The sequence below is a fragment of the Apus apus genome, chromosome 2 (assembly GCF_020740795.1).
Source record: "Apus apus isolate bApuApu2 chromosome 2, bApuApu2.pri.cur, whole genome shotgun sequence".
NCBI lineage: Eukaryota > Metazoa > Chordata > Aves > Apodiformes > Apodidae > Apus > Apus apus.
In genome coordinates this window covers 6,709,416-6,734,489 of record NC_067283.1, presented here as the reverse complement: position 1 = coordinate 6,734,489, position 25,074 = coordinate 6,709,416, and the positions used below count along the sequence as shown (strand labels likewise).

General features: G+C 47.3%; 1 protein-coding gene across 3 annotated transcripts; it reads left to right on the top strand.

Annotated features, from left to right (window-relative positions):
- The first annotated feature begins 277 nt into the window (after positions 1–277).
- On the top strand, positions 278–8,749 carry CRYGN (crystallin gamma N). Of its 3 annotated transcripts, none has more exons than XM_051612250.1 (4): positions 278–416; positions 896–1,144; positions 2,922–2,977; positions 8,177–8,749. In XM_051612250.1, the coding sequence occupies exons 1-4, from the start codon at positions 396–398 to the stop codon at positions 8,310–8,312; spliced, it is 462 nt and encodes a 153-aa protein (XP_051468210.1). In that variant the 5' UTR covers positions 278–395; the 3' UTR covers positions 8,313–8,749. The 3 variants fall into 3 exon arrangements, with proteins under 3 accessions (XP_051468210.1, XP_051468208.1, XP_051468209.1); XM_051612248.1 differs by having other exon boundaries at positions 2,832–2,977; XM_051612249.1 differs by lacking the exon at positions 8,177–8,749 and adding an exon at positions 3,730–6,907 and having other exon boundaries at positions 2,832–2,977.
- Positions 8,750–25,074: the final 16,325 nt, after the last annotated feature.

Sequence of the window (25,074 nt, the reverse complement as noted above, 5' to 3'; positions counted from 1 at the left end):
AAAAAAAAAAGGGGGGGGGGGGGAGGAGAGAATTTTTTTTTTTTTTAAAGGGGGGCGGGGGGAAATGTCCTTCAAAAAGGAGCAGTCAGTGTGCACTGCTAATCAACCAAAACCCTGCCAAGCAAATCTTTTGTCAGATCATCAGCCTGAAATCAAAACCCCAGACTCAGCAGCCCCTGTTACCAGCAGTTCTGCCTACAAAGCAGGAAAGCCTAAAGCCCCCCCACCCCGTTCCTGAGGCTTTGTTAAAAAGTCCTCACCACACCAGCCCCCTCTGTCCCCTCCCCTCTCCCCCCCGCATCCCGGCTGCTATATAATGGGGTGTCCAAACGTTTCTGTCCCTTGCAGTTTGGGTTTGGCTCCTGCTTTTGGCCTTGGATAGCAGCCAGCAGAAGATGTCTCAGTACTCAGGAAAAGTAAGTAACGACCCAACCCGCTTCCCTTTCATCCCTGGGGCTGGGGAGCCTGAGCATCCTCCGGGTTGGAGGAGCGGGTTAAGATGATATCCCAGGAGGATGTTAACTTGGGCCGTGATTCCTGGAGCAAATTTGGTGGCAGGGACAAGGGAGGGTGTGGCAGAAGGAGCTGTGTTTCGGGAGCCGAGTTTCCTGTTTAAACATTCCTTGCTGGAAATAAGTGTGAGCGAGCGCAAGGCGGCACGAAGTGGCGTCAACGCGGGGTTCCCAGAAAATCAAGTATGGGTCTTAGGGGAAAAAAACGCTAGTGATGCCGTGCTCCTCTTGCTGGAAAGCAGCTAGGAAAACCAAACCAAGCCAAAACAGAACCCAAACCATCCTGAAATGATGCGTCTGCGAGACGTTCCCATCGGCTCGAAGCGGCGGTCCGGCCGTGCCCCTGCTCCTCACCCCGGGCTTGTTCTCCTCCCTCCCCCCAGATCACCCTCTATGAAGGCAAATGCTTCACAGGCAGAAAGCTGGAGGTCTGTGGCAGCTGTGGCAGCTTCCAGGACCGAGGGTTCCTCAACCGGGTCAACTCCATCTGCGTCCAGAGCGGGGCTTGGGTCTGCTTTGATCACCCCAACTTCCGAGGGCAGCAGTACATCCTGGAGCACGGCGAGTACCCGGATTTCTATCGCTGGAATGGCCACAGTGACCACCTGGGCTCCTGCCGGCCCATCGGGATGGTGAGTGGGTGTTGTGCTCTCCCAGCCAGGTGGGATGGAGCTGCCACTGGGCTTTATTTCTGCTGGTAATGGGAGCCCCATGAGTAAGCGTAATTAAAGATCTACACTCTTTAGAAATAAGATGTCCCATTGAGAAAGGAAATAATCTCACAGGGAAGATTTGTCCCCCTTTGGAGTGGTCTGTGCAGGGAAAAAAGCCAAGTCTCAGTTTCCTGTGCCTCCTGGCTGGGAGAAGACACATCCCCTTCCTCCCACGGCACAGAACACAGCAGCTCTAACAGGATGGGATTATCCCGGGTGTTCTTATTTTTTCGGATGAGGGAGCAAGTTCCTGCCAGCATCACATACTTCCCCTTTTTAATGTGAGTGGCTATGATATCCTCACGGGGGGGATCAAGAAGAAGAGCTGTTGCCCAAGGCAGCTTTGAGCCCTGGTAGCACAGTCTCCCTGCACCCCCAGAGGGTGAGCAGGCAGCCTGAGAGCTTTTCAAACCAGACCCATGGAGCAGCTGGGCTGAATCCTCTGCAGTTGCAAAAGGTCCCCTGCAATCCTGAGCTAAAACTGTGCTTTTCCCCATACTAGGCAGCCCTCCCCTTATCAAGCTTTCGAAAAGGCTTAATCGGGAAGATGAAAAAGTACCAAAGAAAAATGAATCTGGCCTAGGTCTTTCCATGCAACGCTCCTGGCCCCCGGGGGGATTATGAACTCATTTGGAGCTGGTGGGGTTTCTCACAGGCCCCAAAGCTGCTTTCTGGCACGGCAGTGGGTTCGTTCAGGTCCAGAACATCCTTCCCAAAGCACCTCCCCAGTCTGTACGTGGAGTGATGCTCTGCTCCAGGCCCTGGAATCCAGCCGGCACGAGGACACGCTCCTCCTTCCCTGGCCCACGATTTTCCCTGTGAGATGCCAGCAAGTGCTTTGAGGCATTTCTGCAGCACAGATTCCCGGAGGAATGTTTGCTCAGGCACGAGATCCTCTCTGCTGCCGCCGGCATCCGCCCGCTGCGGGGTTTGGCTTCGCAGCCCGCGCTTCCTCGGCGCTGACGTTGTTTGTTTGAAAAATGCATGTAGGTATTCTTTGAATTTGGATTAAAAATATCCCTTCAGCTTGCTCTGTCCTACGTGTCTGTACCACAGGCTGCAGAAATCTCCCCAGAGGAATTAATGTCATGTCACCCTCGAGGGCTCAGCAAGCAATGATGATGCTGGGAAAGTTTCCTTTTTGTCTCCCTTTTTTAATTTTCCTTAAAGAAAGGCACAACATCTCCCACTAGCAGAGTCCAAAATCTTTATATATCTTTTTTATTTTTTCTCCGTGTGAGTGCACAGGGAGCCTGCAGCTGGTGCTGGATTTAGGCTTGGTGGGTTTGTGGGCTGGTGGAGGGGATCAGCAGTTGGACGAGGGATGCCGCGTGCCTGGGCACAGCACAGCCCACCAGCCACGGGGCTGCACGCCACGGCAGCTGCAAGAAGATTCAGCCAGGTGCAGAGATGAGGTTTTCCTGGCTGCTTTTCTGGTTGGCACAGTGTGCTGGGTGGTGGCACAAGTTTCTGGTAGTGTTGGACTGCTTTTCACATTCCCTTTCCAAAGCACCCCTCCCATCTTCCTCTTTGTCTTAAAAAGCCAGGAACACAATTTGCTGCATTTTGTTGTTGTTGTTGTTAACTTGAATCCCTCTGCCCCCAGCATGGCGAGCATTACAGGATTGAAATATTTGAGGGGAGCCAGTTTAGTGGTCCCAGCCTGGAGCTGACAGAAGATTGCTCCTTCCTGCAGGGACAAGGCTGGGACAAGACCTGCATCAACGCCCTCAAAGTGTACGGCGACGGCGCGTAAGTAGCAGCGCGTGTCCCGGTGCTCCCAGCTCCACAGGGGAGCAGGGTGTCTGCAGAGACTCCCCCCTGCATGGGAAAGCCTGTTGATGCCAGGGGGGACTCAGAGAAAGCCTAAAAATATCAGTTAAGCCTATGGTTTAAAGGGGAATTTTGGTGCCTGCCCATTGAGAGCTGCTTGAAAGCAGCGTGAAGTCTGGAGGGTGGCAGCTGAGCACAAGCTACGAGAGCTTCAAGACACCTTTTTAAGGTGTATGAAACAAGAAGGCTAAAACCAGCTTTTTTTCTTTATTTATTTTTTTGTTTTAAACATTTTGTGCATCTTTCCAGACACCTCTTTAAAATCCAAGCAGAGGCTTTTGGGGAGGGCAGAGGGAAGCAGGTGAGGGCTTTTGCTTTTCAAGTGGCTTCACCAAGGTTTGCTGCAACAGCAGAAACCTCCTCCTTGGACAGCAAAAATGAGGCAGCAGCATCTGAGCTTAAAATTAAATCCTGCCTTAGAAAAACAGAGCCAACTGTGACAGTGATGCACAGCCACCAAAGGGGGGTTGTTGGTCACCTTCAGTGCCCTGTGGACCCACTTTGTAGATGTGTTACTGATGCTCAGCCCCATCTTCCTGCCCCTGCAGATGTTCCCAAAAGCCTCAGCAGGATGGTGGCTTTGCCTTTTTCTTGTTGGGTGGCAATCTGCATTGTGTTGATGGTGTCAGTCCTTTTTATGTTGGTTTTTGTTTGTTTGTTTTTTCCTCCAGTTGTGAGGAGGGTTCTTATCTGGCTATTACCCTCTGTCCAGCAACTGCCTTTTCACTGCAAGTGTGCTGGGAGCAGGGAAATGCCATAAAATCCTCCTGGAGCCAGGCAGAGGGTGGCTAGTCTGAGACATCAGGCAGAGGGAATCCCCTGCAGAGGAGGGAGCACAGAAAAACTCTTCTCCATGTGTCCTGGACTGGATATTGTGCATCTCACCTCAGCCCAGTGTGGGATGTTGGACCCCATCTATCCACAACCATTTCTACCAGAATAGGAAAAAGGTTGTTGCTGTCCAAGCTTGTGACATCCTGACAGCGAGTGTCCTGCAGGACCTTTTCTGGGTCAACTGAGACGTCTCCTCTTCCAAAAAAACAGGCTTATGATCATGCAGTGGTGGTTCATTGAAACTAAGGAGCAGAATTACCAGCTCCCAATGGGAAGAAATGCCTGGAGCCCATGGGGGACCCTGTTCATGATGAGCATTTGAAGCAAAAGGCATCTGAGTACCAACATTATAAAGCCAAGAGAGAGCCTACAAGTTCTCTGGCAAGAGCTTTAGGGCCAATTATTTTCCACACGTGTTCCTGTAGCAGAGCCTGCAGCTTGAGAAATTGGGAAACTGCCCAGAAACTTTCAAGCAGTTAAATTTTTCAGATTGATTTTTTTCCCCCCTCCTCTGCAAAACATACAAGGGATACAAAGCTTGCTTTCCCTCACACGGGAGCCTGGACTGTTTATGTTAACATTACATGACTTCTCAAAGGCTTTGAGTAGCAATAAAAACAGGAAAAAAAAATAATAATACTGTGAGGAGGGTGCTGAGGAAATTTGCTGAGTTTTGTAGAGTTGTATCTGGACCCAGTGAAGGTGGTGGCTGAAAGCATGGGCAGGGCCTGCCAAGGGCATTGAGAGGCAGGACAGTGCAGAGGGACCTGCTGGCCCTGAGCTGCAGGAGAGGTGAGACCAGGGAGGTGACAGGGACCTCACAGCACTGCTTTTCTCTTTTGGATGGACCATATAAGCCCAGGTGACCCCCAGGTGCTGCAACTGTATCTAGTGTTGGACTCAGCCTGGCAAAGTCCCCCCAGGACCTGTCCTCGACTGTTTGATGAGCAGAGGAGGGGTCCCTGGAGACCAGGGCAGTTTCAGCTACAGGCTGTCTCCATCACATCCTCAGGCTGAAAGAGGGTCTGGTTTACCCTGTGCATGCTGCAAGCAGATGTAAATCAGGGTCCCACTGAGTTCCCTGCCTGCTCCCGGAAGCACTGAAGTTTTCCACGGAATTTTTCCCCCTTAATTCCCAGAACACGACGTCTGTCTGGTTTCTTGGTGGGGCTGAGTCTGTCCAGCACCTCCCCACCTGCCCTTCTGGGGCCGGTGACTGCTACCCCACAAAGCCAGAAGGGCTGGTGGTTCAGCTGTGAGAGGCATGGTGGAAGTGAGTTTGCTATTTCAGAGCAGTTTCGAGGTGTCACTGCCGCCTTGGAAGCTGTTGAGATTTGTGTGGCAAGTGGCTTTTCCCATCCCACGGGCAGAGCCAGCTCCAGTATCACAGATGGTGTCATCTTCTTTTAGATGGAGACGTGTGCTTCTTGTCCTTCTTTGTGCCTCAGCCACTCCACAGAGGATTGCTTAGAAACAACAACTTTAAAAAACTGAATTTGTTTTACAGTCCAGGAGAGAACACCCCAAAAAAAGGGCTTTTCTAAAGGTACAGTGACGTAACTTGGAGGAACCAGACCAACTATTTATTCGCCCAGGCCGAAGCTGCAGCCTTTCCCTGCTGGTCCTTCCAGCCAGGGTTGGCTCACAGGCTTGTGCTGGTTCCACGTGCTTTATTCCCACCTCCTCTGAGTTTCTGTGCTAATGAAACACAGCACCGAGATGTCTGAGGGCTGTGTGCTATGTGCCTGCATCAGCTCTCCCATGCTGGGCTTGAGGACAGGATTGGGTTTTGTTGGGGTTTTTTTCTGGGCTCCTGACTGACTTGATTTCCTCTCTCGCTGATGGTCCCAGAGAATGTAAATTTTAGGCCATAAAAGAACAGCTAAGTAAGCCATACAAGTCTTCACTCATCACCTTGCACTGCCAATACACTTCACTCCTGTATCTCTGCTGTTCCTTTTGCTCCTCTTTTCTGCAGCCTCTCCCTGAGCAGGGGGAAAAGCTGCTGGGTTCTTATCACCACACCAGGTCATGCAGTCTGCTTCCACCTACCCTGAGACCTGTCCCTGTCCCACTCCCTCCATGAGACTGTGCAGACACATCAACTGTGTGTCTGGAGAGAAACACAAGGGAGTTGGGAAAGACAGTGACTATGAGGAGCTGCTCTACCTCCTGCTCTGTTCCCCAGGGTCCACGAGTTGCTGAAAGATGCCCTAGAGAAGGGCAGAGCTGGAAGAACCACCTTGTCGTGGTGGGCCAACAACACCCCGTTAATATCCCTGTCCTACCACCATGCAGTATTTCCAATAGCATCAGGTGTTCTCAGCAGCAGGGAGTGATTGGAAGGTGCAGAAAAGTAGGATTGGGAGCTATTTTGAGGAGTGCTTGAGGGAGGGGTGGTGAGCTGATGAAGTAAGAGGCCCCTGATTGTCCAAAAATACAGAGAGGTGCCTATAAGCTGATGGGATGGAATAGAAAAGGAAGCAAACCATGCGTGGCTGATGAACAAGGGTGGGGTGTATCTGGAGGAGAAGGACAATTTTACACATTGTTCTTAATTAAGCTGAAGAGCTGAGCATGCTGTGTGGCAGGGCACATCAGGATAGGTGAGAGGGGGGCCACAGCTGCAGGGCCACCTGCCATTGCACTCACAGGAGCAGCAGGCAGCCCTGCCTACCCTCTGCAAAGCAAGCTGCCAAGGAACTGGCTGAGGACAACTTGGTGATTCTGGTTCAGATATAAACTGGCTGCAAAAAGTGCCAAGGAATGAACTCGCCTGTTTTCAGGAAAGTCTCAGGATCCAAAATCTCTTGGCTGAGCACGTGGCAGAGGTGCTGCAGGGAAGGGCTGTGCAAGCACAGCTGGGTGGAGAGGGGTACCAGGCAAGCACGTATTCACCGTGCTGGTCATATCAATGCATAGGCAGATGGGAAAGGGTTCCCACCACAATCCCACCTGGTGTCCTCTCAGAAACACAAAATAAATCCAAATATGCCAGGGAATCTGTAAGGTGGCTCAAGTAAATACCCTGACCTTTTTCTTTTTGGGTCCAATAATGCCTGTGGGTGCCTGGTTTCATAAACCACTTTTTTCCTCAGACTCCATCTCTTCACTCTGGCTCAGACTGATCTTTCACCAGCCCCATAGGCCCAGCAGACATTGACTCGTCCAGTACTTAGAGGAGTTTCTCCCTGGAAAGCTTACATACAGTAGGTCCCAACCCAGATGTCACAGCTGAATTCCTGGCAAGAGACCAAGTGATTTGGAACATGGCATTTGTGCTCTGTTGTCACTGCAAAGCCAATAGGTGGGACAAACAGCAGAGATCCTTATAAAATCCTTTAACAAAGTTAGGAAGAGAAGAATGAGGCAGTCCAGCAATGATGGGGTGGAAACCTGACTGTAAAACTATCAAAGCAATGGCAAAACTTGCTTAAAAAGCATGGGAGAGTTAAATGGAGGAAAGAGGTGACACTTGTGGCCACATTCAGAGTAGAACAGTGTATACAAAAGGGATGAAGAGCAGCAAAATTTGTCCCCCTTGACCATCAGAATTGCTCCTGACTTGAAAACCTTCAAATGGAGAAACACATGCTAAAGAAATGTAGCCAAACTGGGTGAAGAAGTGAGACATGCCAGAGCCACCAAGGTTGTTGAGTGTTGTGCCTATTTGACTGTATTCCAAAGGAAAGTTGTAGTTAACTCTGGATGTAGCAATAAAGTGAAGATGAGGGAGCCAAGTCCTGCCCTCTGTTGAAAAGCGTTGAAGAGAGGCCATTGAGAATTACTAGCAAAGAGAGGAATTAGTAAATATGGTTCCCATCATAGCTAATGAGTCAGTTCAAAGAGGTAAAACACCCTTCAAGCATTGCACATTTCTCCTTACAGTCCAAAATAGATTTATCCAGGGGCTCAGGGGCCTCACATCCTTCTTTAACACTATCAAATGCTATTAAACTATTTCTGTTGCACATGGTGAAGCTCGGAGAGATCCATTCCTGCAGCAGCATGAAGCAGGGAGTCTCCAGCCCCAAGCTTCATGTCTGGGGTAACCCAAAACAACTCCTCCAAAAGGCAAAGTCCAGTCTGGCTGTGCACAGTTGGTGCAGTTAACTCCACCAGGGGCACCTCCGTGTGCAGGACGGGGCTGGGGCTGAGGGGCCGTTAAGCCCCGTTAGGTTGCAGCACTCAAGTTCCCTCAGCACAGCCACTCGCCGCATGTGCGTGAGGTCACCTCCCACCGCGGCATTGTTTGGACCCCAGCAGCCCTCCCTTTCTGCCCAGGTGGGTGCTGTACGAGGAGCCCAACTACCGAGGCCGCATGTACCTGGTGGAGCGCGGGGAGTTCGGCAACTTCGGCGCTTGGCAGGCGCGCGGCGCCAGCGTCCAGTCCCTCAGAAGGGTCATCAACTACTTCTAGCTCAACCTCCGTCCTGCCCGCGTTGGCTACTGAGACTGGGTGTCCCCTTCCTTCCCGCTCACCGACCCGTGGAATAAACTGTTCAACGCCAGCTTTTGGTTCTAAGTACTTCATTTCTTGCCTGGATTGAAGAGGGAACGGATTTGCAGCCTTTCTAAGCTTGATTTGCCTGCTGTGAACTTGCAGTTTCATTCTAGGAGGAGGTGGAGGTGATGGGCCAGAACCAGTGGTGATGAGCAGACCCAGGAACCAGCTCCCCGGTGAGGTTGTGGTCTGACACGTGTTCACTCTGCCCTGTCCACCAGGCAGGGGACCCAGCTGACTCCTGATGCCTGGAGGGGGTCACGTTGCTGGGCACGTGTGTTGTAGCATGGGCACGCAGCTGTCAGAGGGTCTGCTCATGGCATGTGAGGACACACGTGAGAATCATGGTGGGATCTGACAGACTCGTGGGGTCTGTCTGAGTGCAACGTGCTGGTCCTGATGCGACGGTGATAGAAATCATTCATCCTGAGTTACTTTGATCTTAGATCAGCACACATCAAAAATATATTTTAAAAAAATTCCCTGAGGGCACAAAACCCGAGCAATCTTCTCTTTGCTCCCTGGTTCATAAGTTCTTCAGCAGACAAGGACACTTTGAGGGGGCAGCAGAGAAGAAAACAGCCACTGCACTGTCACTTTCTGCACAGCCCTCTTCCCACCCTTCTGCCCCTTCAGCACTCCCAGCTCATCCCAGTTGTTTTGGTGCCCCTGAACCCCATTTGATGCTTGGCAGCTGGGATGGGAATGGCTCCATCCATTCAGCTACCAACCATCCTCTACAGCCTGGGCACTTCTCCTTGCATTCAGTGCCCAAAGTTCAGGTAGCCTCCTTTCTATAAAATCATACGCCACATTCGGTGTGGCTAAAAGTGTTTCCTTCAGAAAGGGGTAATTTTATTCTTTTCACTCCATTATTCTAGTGTCTGTTGAGGCTTGGCTGTCTGATGGATGCTGACAGGCAGGGGCATGGTGCTGGCAGAGCTGCAAAGCTCTGTGTTAATCTAGTGGGAAGGCTGATGCTCTAACCGCTGTCCCCAGCCCTTCCAAGGGACATGAGCGAGGCTGACAGGTCCCCAACATGCTGGAGCACGAGGTGCCTGTGCCTTCAGGGCTGCTCTGCTTTGTGGCTCTGCAGTGGGATCCTGCCCTTCACAGAGGGATGGGGAGGAGCAAGGTCTGTGCTCTGTGCTGGGGCAGGGGGCTGGTTGGTCCCAAACTGCGTCCTGCTCTGACACTGGATATGGCTGCCATTCCATCATTTCACACTCGTCTGCCTTGATGTTCGTCTTTCCAGTTAGAGCTTCTTGGCTCCCTGTGGAGCCAAGTAACAGGACTGGGGCAACTGGTAACAACTGGGCCTGTGCCTGTGTGAGAAGGACACGTGCCATTTCTGCCACAAAGCGGTACCTTGGGAGACTTGCATCAACTGGGATTTGCCCCAGATGCACGTGTGCCATATATATGTTATGGGGGCTATGGAAATACAAAACCCCTCTACTTTATGGATTTAGCAATAGCTTGGGTGACATTTGCCTTAGCAGTGACACAAGCAATTATGTCCTCTTGCAGCCAGCTTGCAACCTGGGTGTCATCCTCTGCTCAACTCATAGTAGAAGCAGTACAGTTACACCAGAGCAGCTCTGGTCTGCAGTGGCTGTGTCCTGGATGGCTTGTGGTGACATGGGGTCCATTTGAGCAGTAAAAATATTTAAGTATCTTTAATGGATTGCAAGGTATTTCTGTGTCAGAGAAGAAGGCAAGGAAATGATTCATTCATTGAGTGGGATGCACAAATGTACAACTTGTGCATCAACTCTTGCGTATTTCATTTTCTTTTAATTAAATGCAGCTTACAAAAGATTTTAGGAGTTCTTCCAGGATTAGAGTTGCTCTTGCTTCATGAAGTCTTTAATCAGCTCCTGAGCCCAATGCACACTATTAAAAGTTAATATTCAGTCATATGCCCTGCTCTCTGTTATGACCTTCTGTTAAAAAGCCCAAATGTGGTCCCAAAGAAAGCCAGGCTTTGAATTGTGACTGGCTTTAAAGGAGGCTTTTCATTCATTTGAAACATGTTCAATGTCACGCTGCAGCATGAGGGATAAAGAAACAAAGGCCTTAAAATATACACACACTAGATTCCCAGATGCATTAAGTAGTTGGAGGACAAAAGAAAAGAAAGAGCAACCACCCACCCACATTCCCCTGAGAAAAACAGAGTAAGCCCAGAAATCCCCACACCTGGGTTCCTCGACATGGTGCACACAGCCTGGGGAGGTGACTGTCCCACTAGTGCTGGGGATAGCCCTGCAATATTGCAGATGTTCTGCTGCATGGCTGCAGTGGTTCAGGACCAGCCCTTGGGGGGATTCACCCACATCCCTCCTGGTCCTTAGTGGGATACGTGGGGCTGCGCAGGCGCACATACACACAGACAGACAGGCTGACTGCACCGTGCAGCTTCTGTCTGCAAGCCCACTTCATCTGTGTGCTTCCAACTCAGTGTTTGTATGTTCTACTAGGTTAATATTTGTACTTTGAATTGTGGACGTACTGAGGAGCCCCAGTCCTGGGCTGAACCCTGCTGCCTGCTAAAGTCGCAGGAGTTAAGAGGACAAGGAGTTAAAAGCACAAAACAGGGAGTCTGGTTGATCTGAGCTGTTGTGTGGAAGCCTGTTTGTAACCAGCGATCTTTAGCCACCTCTGGCACATCTTACACATCTGTAATATGCCTACAGACTGATTTCTCAGCATTTATTACCATCTGATATCCCACTGATGAACACACTCTCAATGCAGTGTCATGTGAACACTACTGAAAAAAACCTTCTCTATGCGGAAGCCTAAGATCTCTAAAAACTGGCAGCAGGGAATTGAATTCCTTCTATTTTTTCTTAATTTGAAACCTAAGTAGGGTGGCCATGGGCCTAATCCAAACACTGATGCTGCAGGAACATGCCTTGCGTTGGCAGCGGGGGGATGTGGCTGTTCTTCTCTTCCTTTTTCCTCCCCCTCCTTGCTAAATCTGCACTTGTTGAAAGGACAGAAGATACAGATCCCATATGTTTGCTGGAGCTTCGGGGCTGTGTGTTGTTTGGGTTTGTTGGGGTTTTTTTTAAAGATTATTGACATTGCTCTAGTACGACATGGTATGATTTGTGAGTTCAAAGCACATAGAATCTAAATGACGAAAAAATGCCAGCTTGCTGTGAGGTGGGTGTGAGCTGGTGCAGCAGAGATCTGAGCTGCACATCATTAAACTGTAGGGCTGAATGAGCTCTGCTGCCTGCACCGAGGAGGCAAGCAATGGGTTGAGTAAGTGGGAAACCATTCTGCAGAATGCTAGAGAAAAAACAGAGGTTCAAAAATGAACAAAAGGGACAAGGTCTTAATTACAAGAGAGAGAGCTAAATGAAAACAGCTCCATCTGGAAAACCAGGAAAGCCCTAATAATCAGCATTGCTGGGCTTGGCCAGGCTGCTGCAGTGTAATATTCAGAATAACTTTGAGTTATATCTGGCCCCAAAGCAAACAGTTCCTGCCAGAATGCCTGCATACACTAATGTCCTTTCTCTGTAGCTGCATAATGTGGGAATTTGATGGAATATCTCTTGCAAATGAATCACTGGAAGATATCTGAGCAACCGCAGTACTTTTGTGTTGTTATGTTACCCATTGCATAGATAGAGGGTGAAGGTGAGGAGGAAATGGCCTAGTGATCCACGGTTGGAAAGTGTGATGTAGTCATAGCTCAAATGAATCTCCACTCACTGCTTACACAGGCCAAAGGGCTGCACAGCACCTCCCTTCCCTGGGGAATTCAAGAGGCGTTCTCCTGCTATTGGGGCCGCCCAGCACTCACTTTAGCATCCCAGAATGGGTTGGGTTGGAAAGGACCTTAAAGATCATCCAGTTCCAACCCTCCTGTTTGGGCAGGGACACCTCCCACTAGACCAGGTTGCTCCAAACCACAACTAACCTGGCCTTGAACACTTCCAGGGAGGGGGCAGTCACAGCCACCCCAGGCAACATGAGCCAGTGTCTCACCAGCCTCATAGTGAAGACTTTCTTCCCAATATCTAACCTTAATATAGCTTCTTCCAGTTAAAAGCCATAACCCCTCCTCTGGTCACTACATGCCCTTATAAAAAGTCCTTCCACGCCTTTCTTGTAGGTCCCCTGTAGCTACTGGAGAGCAGAGCTGCTCCAGCCCTCTGATTGTTTTCGTGGCCCTTCTCTGGACCCTCTCCAACAGCTCCATGTCCTTCTTATGCTGGGGGCTCCAGAACTGGACACAGTACTCTAGATGGGGTCTCAGAAGAATGGAGTGGAGGGGGAGAATCACCTTCCTTGACCTACTGGCCTTGTTTCTTTTGATGCAGCCCAGGACACAGTTGGCTTTCTGGGCTGAGTGCACATTGCCAGTTCATGTTGAGCTTCTCATCAATCAACACACCCAGGTCCTTTTTCTCAGGGCTGCTCTCAATCCAGTCTCCAACCAACCTGTAACCGTGCCTGGGATTCCTGTGACCCACGTGCAGGATCTTAAACCTGGCCTTGTTGAACTTCATGAGGTTAGCATGGACCCGCCTCAAGCCTGTCAAGGTCCCTCTGGATGGCCTCCCTTGCCTCCAGTGTGTCAACCACACCACACAGCTTGGTGTTACCAGCAATCCTGCTGAGGGTGCGCTCGGTCCCACTGTCCGTGTCACCAACAAAGATGTTAAACAGCACTGGTCCCAGTACTGACCCCTGAGGAACACCACTTGTCTCCACTTGGACATTGAGCCATTGACCAACACTCCTTGAGTGTGACCATCCAGCCATTTCCTTGCCCATCCGGTAGTTCATCCATCTTCCTGTGCTTTCTTCTCTCTCCTCCAGAGACACCAACAGGTCTGGCTTTGAAATTTTTACTGAATCCATAGATTCAGACTCTTTTCCAGAAGTATATCTGATGCAGCTCATTAAGTCCTTGAATCAGATGATCTCTGTCTGATGAGGTCAGCACCTTCAGTATTGCAAAAAGTGATTTGTTTGGGGTTTTAACTTAAAAAAAACAATTATTTTAAATCATCTGGTTCATAGGTGAGGTTTATTTCCCCAACTCTGGGCACTGTTAAGATTCAGCTGAACATGGTGCTGGACCATCTTTTCTAGACTCTGCTTTTGCCAAGAAAGGCTGGACCAGATGACCTTGAGGTCCCTTCCAACCTGGTATTCTATGATTCTATGATTTAGTTAAATCAACCTCCAGTGATTGGGACTCATGTAGCTTGGTGTTCTCTTTCCAAGAGTAACCATCTGATAGGCAGAGGAGGGGCAATAAGATCTCATATAATTTGAGCTGTTCCCATTTTTACTCGTGGCTGTGATGGAAACCAAACACACATGGAAGAAAGTGGAAAAGGACAGAAGTAAAATCTGTTTTAATTTTCCATGGAGAAATAGAACCACTGAGGAAAAAGAAAATGGGTGCACCATGTTTTCCATGGACAGCTGACCATCTTTATGTGGTTCAGCATAAGGTAGTTTGTAATCATGTCAAGCTGTCCTGGTTTAAGCTTGTTGACATATGGAGGAATGTACCAGTGTATTCAGTGAAATTGTGCATGAAGCAAATAGGAAATCACATTGAAATTGTTAATGTAAATTCCTTCTTTAAATATGCTGGTCTCTAGTGGATTGTGGTAAATCCACACTTTGTGTAGACATTCACACCTGCACTCACAGAGTCCAAACTGCATTGAGTGCTTCCTCTCAGAACGGTTTCATGTGCTCCTGCTAGGTAGGATACTCCTACATCTGGGAGGGTGAAGGATCAGTCCCTGCTATTCCATTGAAAAAAATGCATTTTTGAAAAATTTTATTTAACTCCTTGCAGCAGTTTTGAGATGCCATCACTGAGTTTGTTTAGCCTGATAGAAACTATATTAGCTGTTTTCTCATATGACTAATTCTTGGTTGTCACCAGCATGGCTCACCATCTGTGATGGGGTAAGAGAGCAGTTCAACTCCTAACCTGAAAGTCACCACATCAGGCAAGACAACCTGCTCACAGTCAGCACAGGTTTATTCATGTTTTGGTAGAGGTGCTTTTAAGCCTTGGCATTGCTGCCCTGTGGTCATGGTGGTGGGAAGGTGGGTGAATGATCCTGACTCAGAAGGGCAAGGCTCTGTGGTTTCAGCTGACTTTTCCCCTTGCATTTTGTTGTGCTGTTGGGAACCAGCAGCTTAGAGAGAGCAAGAGTGTCTGTGGAACAGACCTCCTCCATGCATACCTCACTGATGGTACCCACCACCAAAACAAGCCTCCTACCATGAACCAGTGCTGTGAGCTACATATGCCACAGGATACTAGCACATAACTGAGCCCCCTCTGGCACAGCAACCTGCATAAGACAAGTTTAGTTTAGATCTGCAGGGTAGGCTGGGCATGAATCCTGTTCTTAATTCAAGCTAAAGTTTTCAAGAAGACAAAACACAGTGTGGGCCAGTCCACATGCAGAGCTGACCTGCTAAACTATGCAAGTCCAACAGCTGCTCCAGTAATGTAAGTGGGAATCAAAACTGCTGAGATGTGCAGAGCTCTGTGTGGTTGTCATTGGTTTTCTTGGCTGGTAATGCAAGCAGAAAATGATAACATTTGAGTCATCCGAGCCTACAATAATAATAATAATAATAACAGGATTCCAAAGGTTTTATTTTGTTTGTATCCTGCTATTATTGACTTGCCCTTTGAAATTATTTTTCTGAAAATAATAGAGCTTCTTTTTCACATGGGTTTGGGGCCAGACACATTGGTCATCTACCTTTTAAAAACGAGAGGAATAAAAGCAGGCAAACACTATTTTGACTTCTGGAATTTATCATTTTAGATCAGGTCTAACTACAGAGATGACAATCTGCATTTCAAAGGTTTCAGACTTCTCTTTTTACAATTTATTAATAAGGGGTATTTAACAGTCAGCTTCCTTGACAATTAAGGATCACACTTCTCATCAGAAATAAGGATTTACATTACGCTGGAAAAATTTGATTACATGGAATGATTCCTTTTTTCAACTGTGTTCAGACAATACAGGTTTGGATAGACACACAAATAAATTCTGGTAGGAATCCAAAACTTCTGTAACAACCCCAGCAGGCCTGGGATTTTTCTAATCTAGCTTGCATTTAGGAGTTATTTCGTTGGAAAGATGCACCAGACACAGTTTCCCTTGTTCTAACTCTTGGGGTTTGTTTTTGTTTTGTTTTCCTTTTTCTTCTTTTAAATTGGCTTTTGACTCTTTAGCACAAACTTGCTGTCAAGATGACAGAACCTGCAGGGGAGGGCATAGGTTACCCCAGGTTCTCAAAGCTTGCAGTTATTTTTTGCAGGTGTTCCTTCCCCAGCAGCTCCTTAGTAGAACAGAGTAACAATAGTAAGAATAACAGTCATAACAATGCTAAAAGCATTCAAATCAGTGATTTTTGCATTTGAGTCCAAGTTGCCCCTTGAAAGAAGCAGGAGAGCATTTAGGTTGTATGGAAAAGACCCAAAACTGTGTCAGGAGATGTCAGTCTCAGTCCTTTGCTGTTCTGGACTTCTGCTGGGTGCAGCAATGCCTGGGAAGCTCTGATTTCCCAGCTGCAATGTGTGATTACCCAGCGTTGAAGTCAGTCAGTGCCAATTAGTGTGAATTAGGGCAGGCCCAGAGCTGTGCACTGGCTACTGCAGCTTGCTCCAGAGGGACACGGGCTGGTTTAGGAGCCTGGTGCAGAACTGGATCATCAAGCAAGCCAGGTAGCTCAAGCAAGTTTGTTTAGCCTGACTGCACTGCATTTACTGCAGCTAAATAGCTGGCCCACAGCTTGTGCATGTTGCTCTATTGTTAAAAATCATTCTTCACATTTCCATTCCTGGTCAAGCACTCCAAGAGTGCATATTTCAGTAATGCCTCTGCAAAGTAGCTATTGTTTCTGTTATTTCAGTGGTTTAATTGTGAAATTCATGCTTGAGGCAGGGAGGGGCCAGAAAAGTCCCAAAGCAGCTGACCAAGGTAAATAGCATCTCCTCTGTCCTCACTCTTTCCTCATGTCACTTCTGTGCCATTGTGACTCCCATCTCCATGCTCTAAGCAGCAGATAGTCACTAATACCTTTGTAAAACACTGATTAGATGAAAATGGTTTATAAAATTAAAGTCTGGAAGTGAATCAAACCCCTTAGTTTGATCAGCTTCTCCTTTCCTTCCCCAACATAGAAATCAGGAGAATGAGCACTTTTCTCATTAGCAAATGGTAATGGAGACTGCAGCCAAATTTAGAGAGGAGAGAGGAAAAGTATATTCCCTCGGGTTAATAACCTTAGCTAATGTAACTGCTTTGCCTATCTCAAAGTCAGTTGTAGGTAAAACTGGCTCTGAATCTTTTCCTTCCTCATTGCATGGCTAGGCCTATCTGAAGGGTTAACAGCACAACTGCTAGTCCTCTTTGTATTTATCTGTATGACCATAAGTAATGCATATTTTGAGCAATTGCATCCAAAATGAACAGATCTGTGAGAGGAGATGGATCACTTACAGAGCAGAACAGGAAAAGCCTGCAGCTGTCTTCCAAAGGCATGGGGTGATTATTTTCTAGGTCCTAGTGCCTTTCCCAGCATATCCTGAGGCTTGAACACTTAATCAGCATGATTATTATCACACAAATGCTGCCAAGGAGTTTGATTTGCTCATTTTCTTTTTTACTAAATGAATAACCTTTACAGAACCCCATGATGTTTGAGCCTCTGTCATAACTCTTCTGCATTTTGGAAGGCTTTCCTGCCTGCTTGGGGTTTGGTGCTTGTGTAAAGAGGTGTAATAAGAAAAGTTATTCACAGGAGAGTGTAAGATAGAGCAGGCAGCTCAGTCTGATTTAGTGAAGGCCTCATCCTCCTGGGGCTGCAGCCTGGCCATGATGTGAGCAGATGCAGCAGCTCCTCTTGCTATTTCAGTGGGAACTGTCTCTCCTCAGAAGAGGGGAGGGATTTTATTCTGGGTGAGCAGATGTTTTGTCAAAGTGGTGTGAGCTGCAGGGAACTGTGCTGGGTCTGTGTATTTTCATTGTCCTTGGATCTCAGTGGGTGCATCACTGCTGCCTTGCAACAGCTTTTCTTGTTGGATGCTGAAGGCCAAATTCTCTGGGTGCCCACCCTGCCTTGGTCCTAGAAAGTCCCTGCTGGCATGACAACCCAAGCTGAGATTTATGGGGGTGTCTCAGAAGCACCCTCTTTTTCATCTGCCTCAAAGCAGGACTTTGGGCACAGTGAACAACTACCAGTGACTGACTCGGCTAAGCCTCCTAGTCTTGGTTTTCTAGCACAGACTCTCTTTGCCCCTCTTTGGAAGTGGGATGGGGAAGACCAGCTGCTCCACACATCCAGAAGAGCCTCCAGTGTTTTATGCTCACCTTTTCCTAGGGCTCCTTCTCTGTCCTAAGGGGCTCCACAAGGCATGTGTAAGTGCTTTTGCCTTTTTTCTTTGCCTCATCTTTCAATTCATGCTTGAATGCCGCCAGAATATAGCACTGAGACTTCTAAGGAGCCCAGGGTCCTCTCCCTCCCTTTACAGCCTTGGTTCTTGGCTTTGTCTATGAATCACAAACTGTCCCTTTCCCTGCAGCCAACTCACTGCTCTTTCTTCTGTTTCTTCTCCATTTCTCTCCCTCTTTCTCTTAAATAGTTGGCAGCAGGCCCTTTCCTTCATAACTTCCAGGCATTTTTGCCAGGTGACCCTGTGAGTAATCTCCCCCAACAAATAAGCAAAGGCCTGGTTAAAACGACCACTTGTGGCAGAAAGAATATTCTTTTGAACCCCCTCATTCTTCTCTCCAGGCAAACAACATGAAATCCAGATCACCCATGTACCCAGACCAGACACAGCTCTGTGGCACTCACACAAGGGTCTTATTTCCCACCCCAGTGAATGGCTCTGGGAAAAAAACCTCTTGAGGCCAGGAAAAAAAGGCAGCAGAAGACTTAATAGCTTCAGTGATTCACACACAATATTCCACAAAGTGGCACAGCAATTGCCTTTATTCCCCAGAGCTCTGCATGCTGATTTTTTTTATTTTTTTTTTTGGTCAAGTTTCACCCGACAGGCATTTTAAATGTCACAGTTTATACCCTAGATGAATTTCACTTGCAAATGTTGTTGCTAAGACAGACCATATTGTGGCATCAATTTTTAATCAGGCTGTTCCCTCAAAATCAACAGGGAGTTCTGCCTCTGCCTGAGATCTGCTGGCGGAATAAATCAAGAAGTTGTGCTGTTAGCATATTTTATTACTCACTTTATGCCTCTCTGTGAAAAGGAAGGAAGATAAAAGGAAAGGGAGAGAGTCTAATTGCAAGATTAGCTAAATATTACACCCCTTCTGATAAAATCTACTTTCCACCTATGTAGAGTATCAGCCTCCCCATCCCCCCACCCCAGAATCCAGTTTGGTTTTCCTCCCAGAGCTCAGATCCCTGAGTTTGGTGCTCCTGACATTTGCCCAGTGAGGAGCTGGATGCTTGACCCCAAAGTCTGGCGTGTGGACCATGTGTGGGCTGAGGAACCACCAGACTGCTCCTCTGCCATTGTCTTTCTGACCGTGTCGTGCCGGTATCTGCTCCATTTTCCAGGACAAAGAACATTCCCTGAATCTCCCAGCCCCACCTAACCCTTTGCCTTGGACACGGTTCAAGTCCACACAGAGTGTATCAGTGCATTGTTTTCGTGGGCAGCTGGAAAACCTCAGGAATGAATGGAAACAGACTGTTACAGACCAGCTAAATTGCACTCTCTCCTCTCGACAGAAACGGGCTCCAGTCGGGGTGCCTTCCTAAAACAAGAATGGGATGAAAACGACTGCAAACTCCGTGGGGGGAGGTAAAAAGAACAGAGGTGAGGAAAGATGTATTTGCTGAACAAACAGTGGGTTATGCTCGTGAAGTGACAGCAGACTGACATCCCTCACCTTGTCCATCATGCTGGTACCAGTGCACAGCATCAGGCTTCCTCCTGCTACTCCACAGCTGCCATTCCGTGCCTCCCCCACAGAATATCAGTCCCCATCTAGTCTTTTGCACTCTCTTTATGCCACTGATTTCAGTAGGATTTTTGTTAGGCAATGGCACTGTGCTGCTGCAGCACGTCCCAGTTCTATTCAGCCCAAGAGCAAGAATAAGAGAGACCGTGCCCAGTGATGGGCCCAAACTCACACAAATAGAGGTGGAGGTTGTTACAGCACAGTTTCCCTGAGCAAACTTATCTTAGCTCAGGTAGAAGTGAAATCCAGCTCTAAGGTGAGAATATTTGAGAAGGCAAAGCCATGTATCTGGGGAAGTGTGTAAGAAATGCTCCTTATAAATAGCATAAAGTATCAAAAGAAAGAAAAGAATAGGTGCATTGTGGGAATATTTTATCTATGAATCCAACTTGAGATGCTGCATTTGAGCAGCTCAAGCCCTAGAGGTGCCTGTAATCCTCCTGGTAGGCTGAATGTTTACCCTGGCCTTTCTCTTTGCCAAGGATCACTGGGATTGTTGGTGGAGAAAATGATGAAAGGCACCATTGGCTCTAAACAAGCTCTCTCAGAGGCACAAAAGAGGGAGGAAGCTTTGACACCCCTTGGGATGGTACTACTTGGTCCCACCACCAGCAACACCTGTCTAAGCCCTTACTTGCCCTTCTCAGACGTCCTGGAAAAGGTGTGCAGCTCTTGTGGTACCTGTGTCAGGGGCTATGTAGCCCTGGAAGCTGGTACAAACTCAGTCAAGGCTGTCAAAGATTATTCTTCTTCAGTCAGTGGGTTTGGTATCAGTTGTTTATAGAATTCTCTTGGCAGCAACGAGGTGTAAGAGATCGTGAATATTCCCCCTTACCTAAGGTAACACAGCGATTTGGCTCTGCTAACAATGAGGCAGACAAAAAACAGAGAGATCTTCCAGAGGCCAGATGTGAATGCAATTGTTAAAATACTGCCTAGGTCACTAGTTGCAACTTCAGCATTTTTAGAAATTTGTTTTTGTACCAATGTCAAAGGCACTGGGGCTCTCTGCTTGCATCAGGACAAATCTGGATTAATGCAGTTAAAGCCAGCAGAGTTGTATCTGTGCAAAATCAGTTAAAATGAGTTCAGAATCAGACTCAGAAAGTTACTCTTGTGTCACTTAGCAAGACATATTTCTTTTGGCTTCCATTTAGATTTGGTCCTTAAGGAGCCTGTCATAAGAGATATATGGTCTGGGCAAGAGGCCAACTTACCGTCTGGAAGAAACAGCAGGGCTCCCATTGAAGTAGGGAACAGGGTAAAATGAGCTTTTGACGATTATTTTGTAATTTTGTAAATATTTGTAATTCAGAATTATGCAGCACAGTTCCCCCTAGGCAGTGACAGGATGGAAGGGCCTTGCCATCTTTAGACTGTGTGAGGGGGAAGCTGTTTACAGTAATCTTTGAAACAGCTGCTGTGAGATCTTGCACTTCCTGGCATGTATCTTCTTAAAAATTTCTAGGAAATTGCATCTGCTCTCTAAGCCAGAGAGATAAGATGCCTTCTCAGCAGTGGTATTAAGCCATGGGTTCATCACAGAAATAAAGTTAATGCAATCCCTTCCCCACCCCCTCCAAGTTCATGGCTAAACTCCCATTGCTACCAGGACTGACACTGGGGTTAGGCCCTAAAACCCCATTTGTATCAACTACCATCACCTAACCACTCTCTAGGTCACTGAATACCACTCGATTTTCCAGATCCCAGCCTTTCAGACTCCTGGCATTGATGAGGAGTGGTTCCTCCAGCTCAGTAAAGCAGCAGCAGAGAGCAGAGGTGTACATGGGTTTTGCAGATAGGTATCCTTGTTACAGCAGCATAGGAAACTTAGACAACCAAATACTTTCTAAAGAACTCTTTTGGAAACACTGCCTCAGATCTGATTAAAAACCAAAAGAACTTTGTGAATGTTTACAGGAAATCCTGGGGTAAGTAAGTGACAGTTTTCAACCACCTTTTGTCCAGTAGGTGAGTTTGCTAAATGTTTGCACCCAAGCTAGACTTGGAGCATTCGGGACATTTGAAGCTGCCAAGGATCCCCACTTACATGAGGAAAGGAAGAACTGTGTTGCCTGGAAAAGAGGCGATTGCAGAGGGGGCAGAGGAACTGCAATGCTGACCTCAGTCGTGAAGCTTGGGTCTGAAGTCTGAAAGGATAACTTCAGATGGTGTGCACACACACAGGCACGCTGCCCAGAGCCTCTGACGACTTTTGGATGACCTTGGGAGAATGCATGAAATTCCAGAGTAGGCAGGTGGGGTCTTCCAAAAGAGTTTTTGATGTTTCCTAATACAATTGCCAATACTGGAGTTGCCTGTGTACCTCTTCATGTGCTTCTCCAGTTCTGTTCCCAGTGGAGCCTCACACACTTGTGGTCTATGTGTTAGGGCTCTGAGAAGCCTGGTTCTGCAGTCTGGCCATGAACAGGCCCTGTGTTAGACATCACAAACCATCCTGCCTGCACTGCCTACATGGGAAGAGAGCCTCAGCTCACAGGCTGGAAGGGAAACATGGTGTACTCCAACAGGTCTTCTAATCCGGCTGGCAAGGGGACTGCTCTAAAGAGCATGTGGTCCCAGGTGTAGGCACTAGTGTGACAAGAAGACTGCAGCTGATCTGTAGATGAAACCTTGCTTTCAAAGAGGCTCCAAGCAATATTCCACAGAGACTAGACATAATGCATGGTCCCAGCCTCCCCCTGCACTGTGACCAGGATGCAAAACCCCACATGGATCTAGAGCTACATGGTGGTCTACAATGGATTCTGAGGGTTGGCAAGGTCCCACTGGTATGAATTGTCAGGGAATTTCTTTGTTACATGTTTGGCCGAAACAGCCTCCTGTGGCAATGAGTTCCACAGGCTGATTACATGTTACCTAAAAGGTATTTCCTTTCAGAATTGCAAATTATCTGGCTTCCATTGACTTGCCCTCATACTTGTGGCATCGGGCTGGGAAGTCAAGACATTTTATCCTACAAAGCTATGCTGTGGCATTTTAACACAGAGCTGTGTGCCTGCCTTTCTGCTGAAGTATGGCTCAGCCAGGAAAAGCTGAATGGTGCTGTTACTGGACTTAACCAAAGGATGGAGGGAAGAGAGGGAGAGAGCAGCTTCTCCCCTGCCTTTGGGCATTAGCACTTGCTGGGTCTATGGAGCAGGGCCTGGTCGTGTACTACTCAAGAAACTGTGCTGACTTCTGCTCTTCCATCCTCTCTTCAGAGTCAGGTTACATCTCCTCGAGTTTTGATAATTAAATCCATGTAAAATCAAGCTGCCTTCAACTCTTAATGCAAGTGAAGCTACTTAGATGTTGACAGTGTTTTGAATTAAATCAAACCAGTAAAAGCTACGTTTAAATCTATACATAATTAAAATCTTATTTACATTTTATCAATGTAACTGGATCAATTTAAAAATAAAATTTAACCCTTACAAGGCAATTTTCTTAGCATAGAGTAGGTTTGTTCAGTGAGGAGCCTTGCCTCTGGAGACACCCTGTAACATGTTTTTGAGGCTAACAGGTCTCATTGACTATAATGATGTGGTTGATTAAAAAAAACCCAAGGCTGGATGCCAGTGCAGGATATGTCACTATCGATCTTCTGGGCCCCTGACAGTAGTTTTAAGAGAGTTAGTTGACTTTTGCAATTTCTGAGGTGAAGAAAGAGCAGGCAATACTTAATCATCAGCAATTCTGACGGATTGGGGTTGACAGCCTGAAGCAGGGCAATGGGATGAAAGTGAAAAGATGCTGGCAGATAGAGAGGTCTGTCTGTGGGAATGCAGAAGGGTTGGGATTATGGAAGGGGTTAATTCTCTAAGAAAGATAATTTGCATTTCTGCACACTTTATTCTTTTGGTTTTGGTCGGGTGAGTGGAGCTCTCCCAGCTGACTTCTTTGGGGCATTATTGGCTCTGCTTCTTTGACAGAACAAAGAGCCCTTGTTGTCCATCAAAGACCAATGCAATTCATCCACAAACCCAAGGCCCCAGAAGGGGGAGTTGAACATGGAGGAGCTGCTTGTGTTCCTTCCTCCACAAACAGCATCAATAAAATTACTGAAATGATTTGCATAATTATTGACTTTTCAGCAAGGAAAACGTTCTTTAGCATTTACATCAGTGCAGCTACTGATGTAAATGCTGACTTAACTAAGGCTTAAAGCAGGGCTGGGAGCCCATGCTGTACGTCTGAAGGACTGTCAGGTGAGTCTAAACACAAATAATTTGGGGTTGAAGTTGCTCACAGAGGTTTTTTCATCCAACCACTACTATCTTGGGTGGAATTTGTGGAATTTCCCTGCACTGTGTTGTCTCTGGATCAGAGATGTGAGAATAGGTTGAACCTCTGGTGGAATGAAGGTATGTTTTAAACACAAAGGTCTAAATTCACCCTATTTAATGGAAGAGAACTAGGAACCTTCTGATGTTGGACCCCTGACATAGCCTATGGTGAAAAATAGATTCACTCCTCCCAGCCCTCAAAAGATAATGTAGCTTGTCAAAACTCTGCATCCTTTGTTTACTTCTGGCGACAGTCAAAAGAACTTAAACTTGGCTCCAAGCTTGGTAATAGTCACTAGATGTTGCAAAATATGAATCTAGCCAGAAACATCTAGATGCCTTCTCAAGTTTTTATATTTATCTGGATTTATAGGAGCAGCTCATGCATCTGTATTTAAGTACATAACTGATAGAAAACAGTTGGAGAATGACAAGTGTATTGAATACCAGAAATCCTGAGTTTTATGCATTCCTACGTGTTTGGGTGAAGGAGGATTCATTGCAGGATTTGGGCCCAGAAGAACAAAATCAAACAGCAGTTTTGCTTTCCTCATTGTACTGCAATTAAAAAAATATATAATCAAGAAAAAAAAATCTAAAATTCAGGAAGGTCAAACCAATAGGAAAATAATATTTAAAAAAACTCAAGAAAGGGAATAAATATTCATTAAAATATTCAAAAGCTCAGATGCTTTTATCAGTCACCACAGGAGGGAAATATTAATTTGAAACAATAATAAAACACCTAGAAAAGGCTTTAAAAAAGGGAGATGGAACAGCACTCTGGCTGCTCCCAGCACTCCCAGCTGTGGCCAAGGGCTTCCCCTCTAGCTCAGCCTCCCCTGGAGATTAAAACTGCGTGTGTTTAAGACACACATACCTGCCTCAAACCTAAAAAAATACCACTCTCACCTGAATTTTCCCTTGAGTTCACATCACAGCAGTGTAAGAGAAGAAAAAGGAGTGCTAATCCATCCTACAGTTTCCTGAACAAGGACTCCAGGCAGGGGTTTGGGAGCGGATTTGACAGATGTATGAGCAGATGGTGAGGGACACTCCCTGCGAGCAGCCGATTCCCAGGCCTCCGTGTCCAAAAAAATAATGTGATTTTCAGAGGGAAGAAATCCAGTGCTCGTGTCTCACACCAGAACTCCTCGCTCATTTCTGGAACGTGCAGGGAATGTAGGAAAAAGGCTTGCCTTCAGAGAAGAGCTGGATAATGATGATATGCCACGGGGCTTGACCTCACAGAACCCAACTTTGCAGGCCTGCAGCTCTGCCTTGCAAACTGCTCCACAGTTTTCACGGCTACCGCCGGCAGCCGAGTCGGGATCCCCTCGTGTTTGCCTTGGGTGTGACATGTTAGGC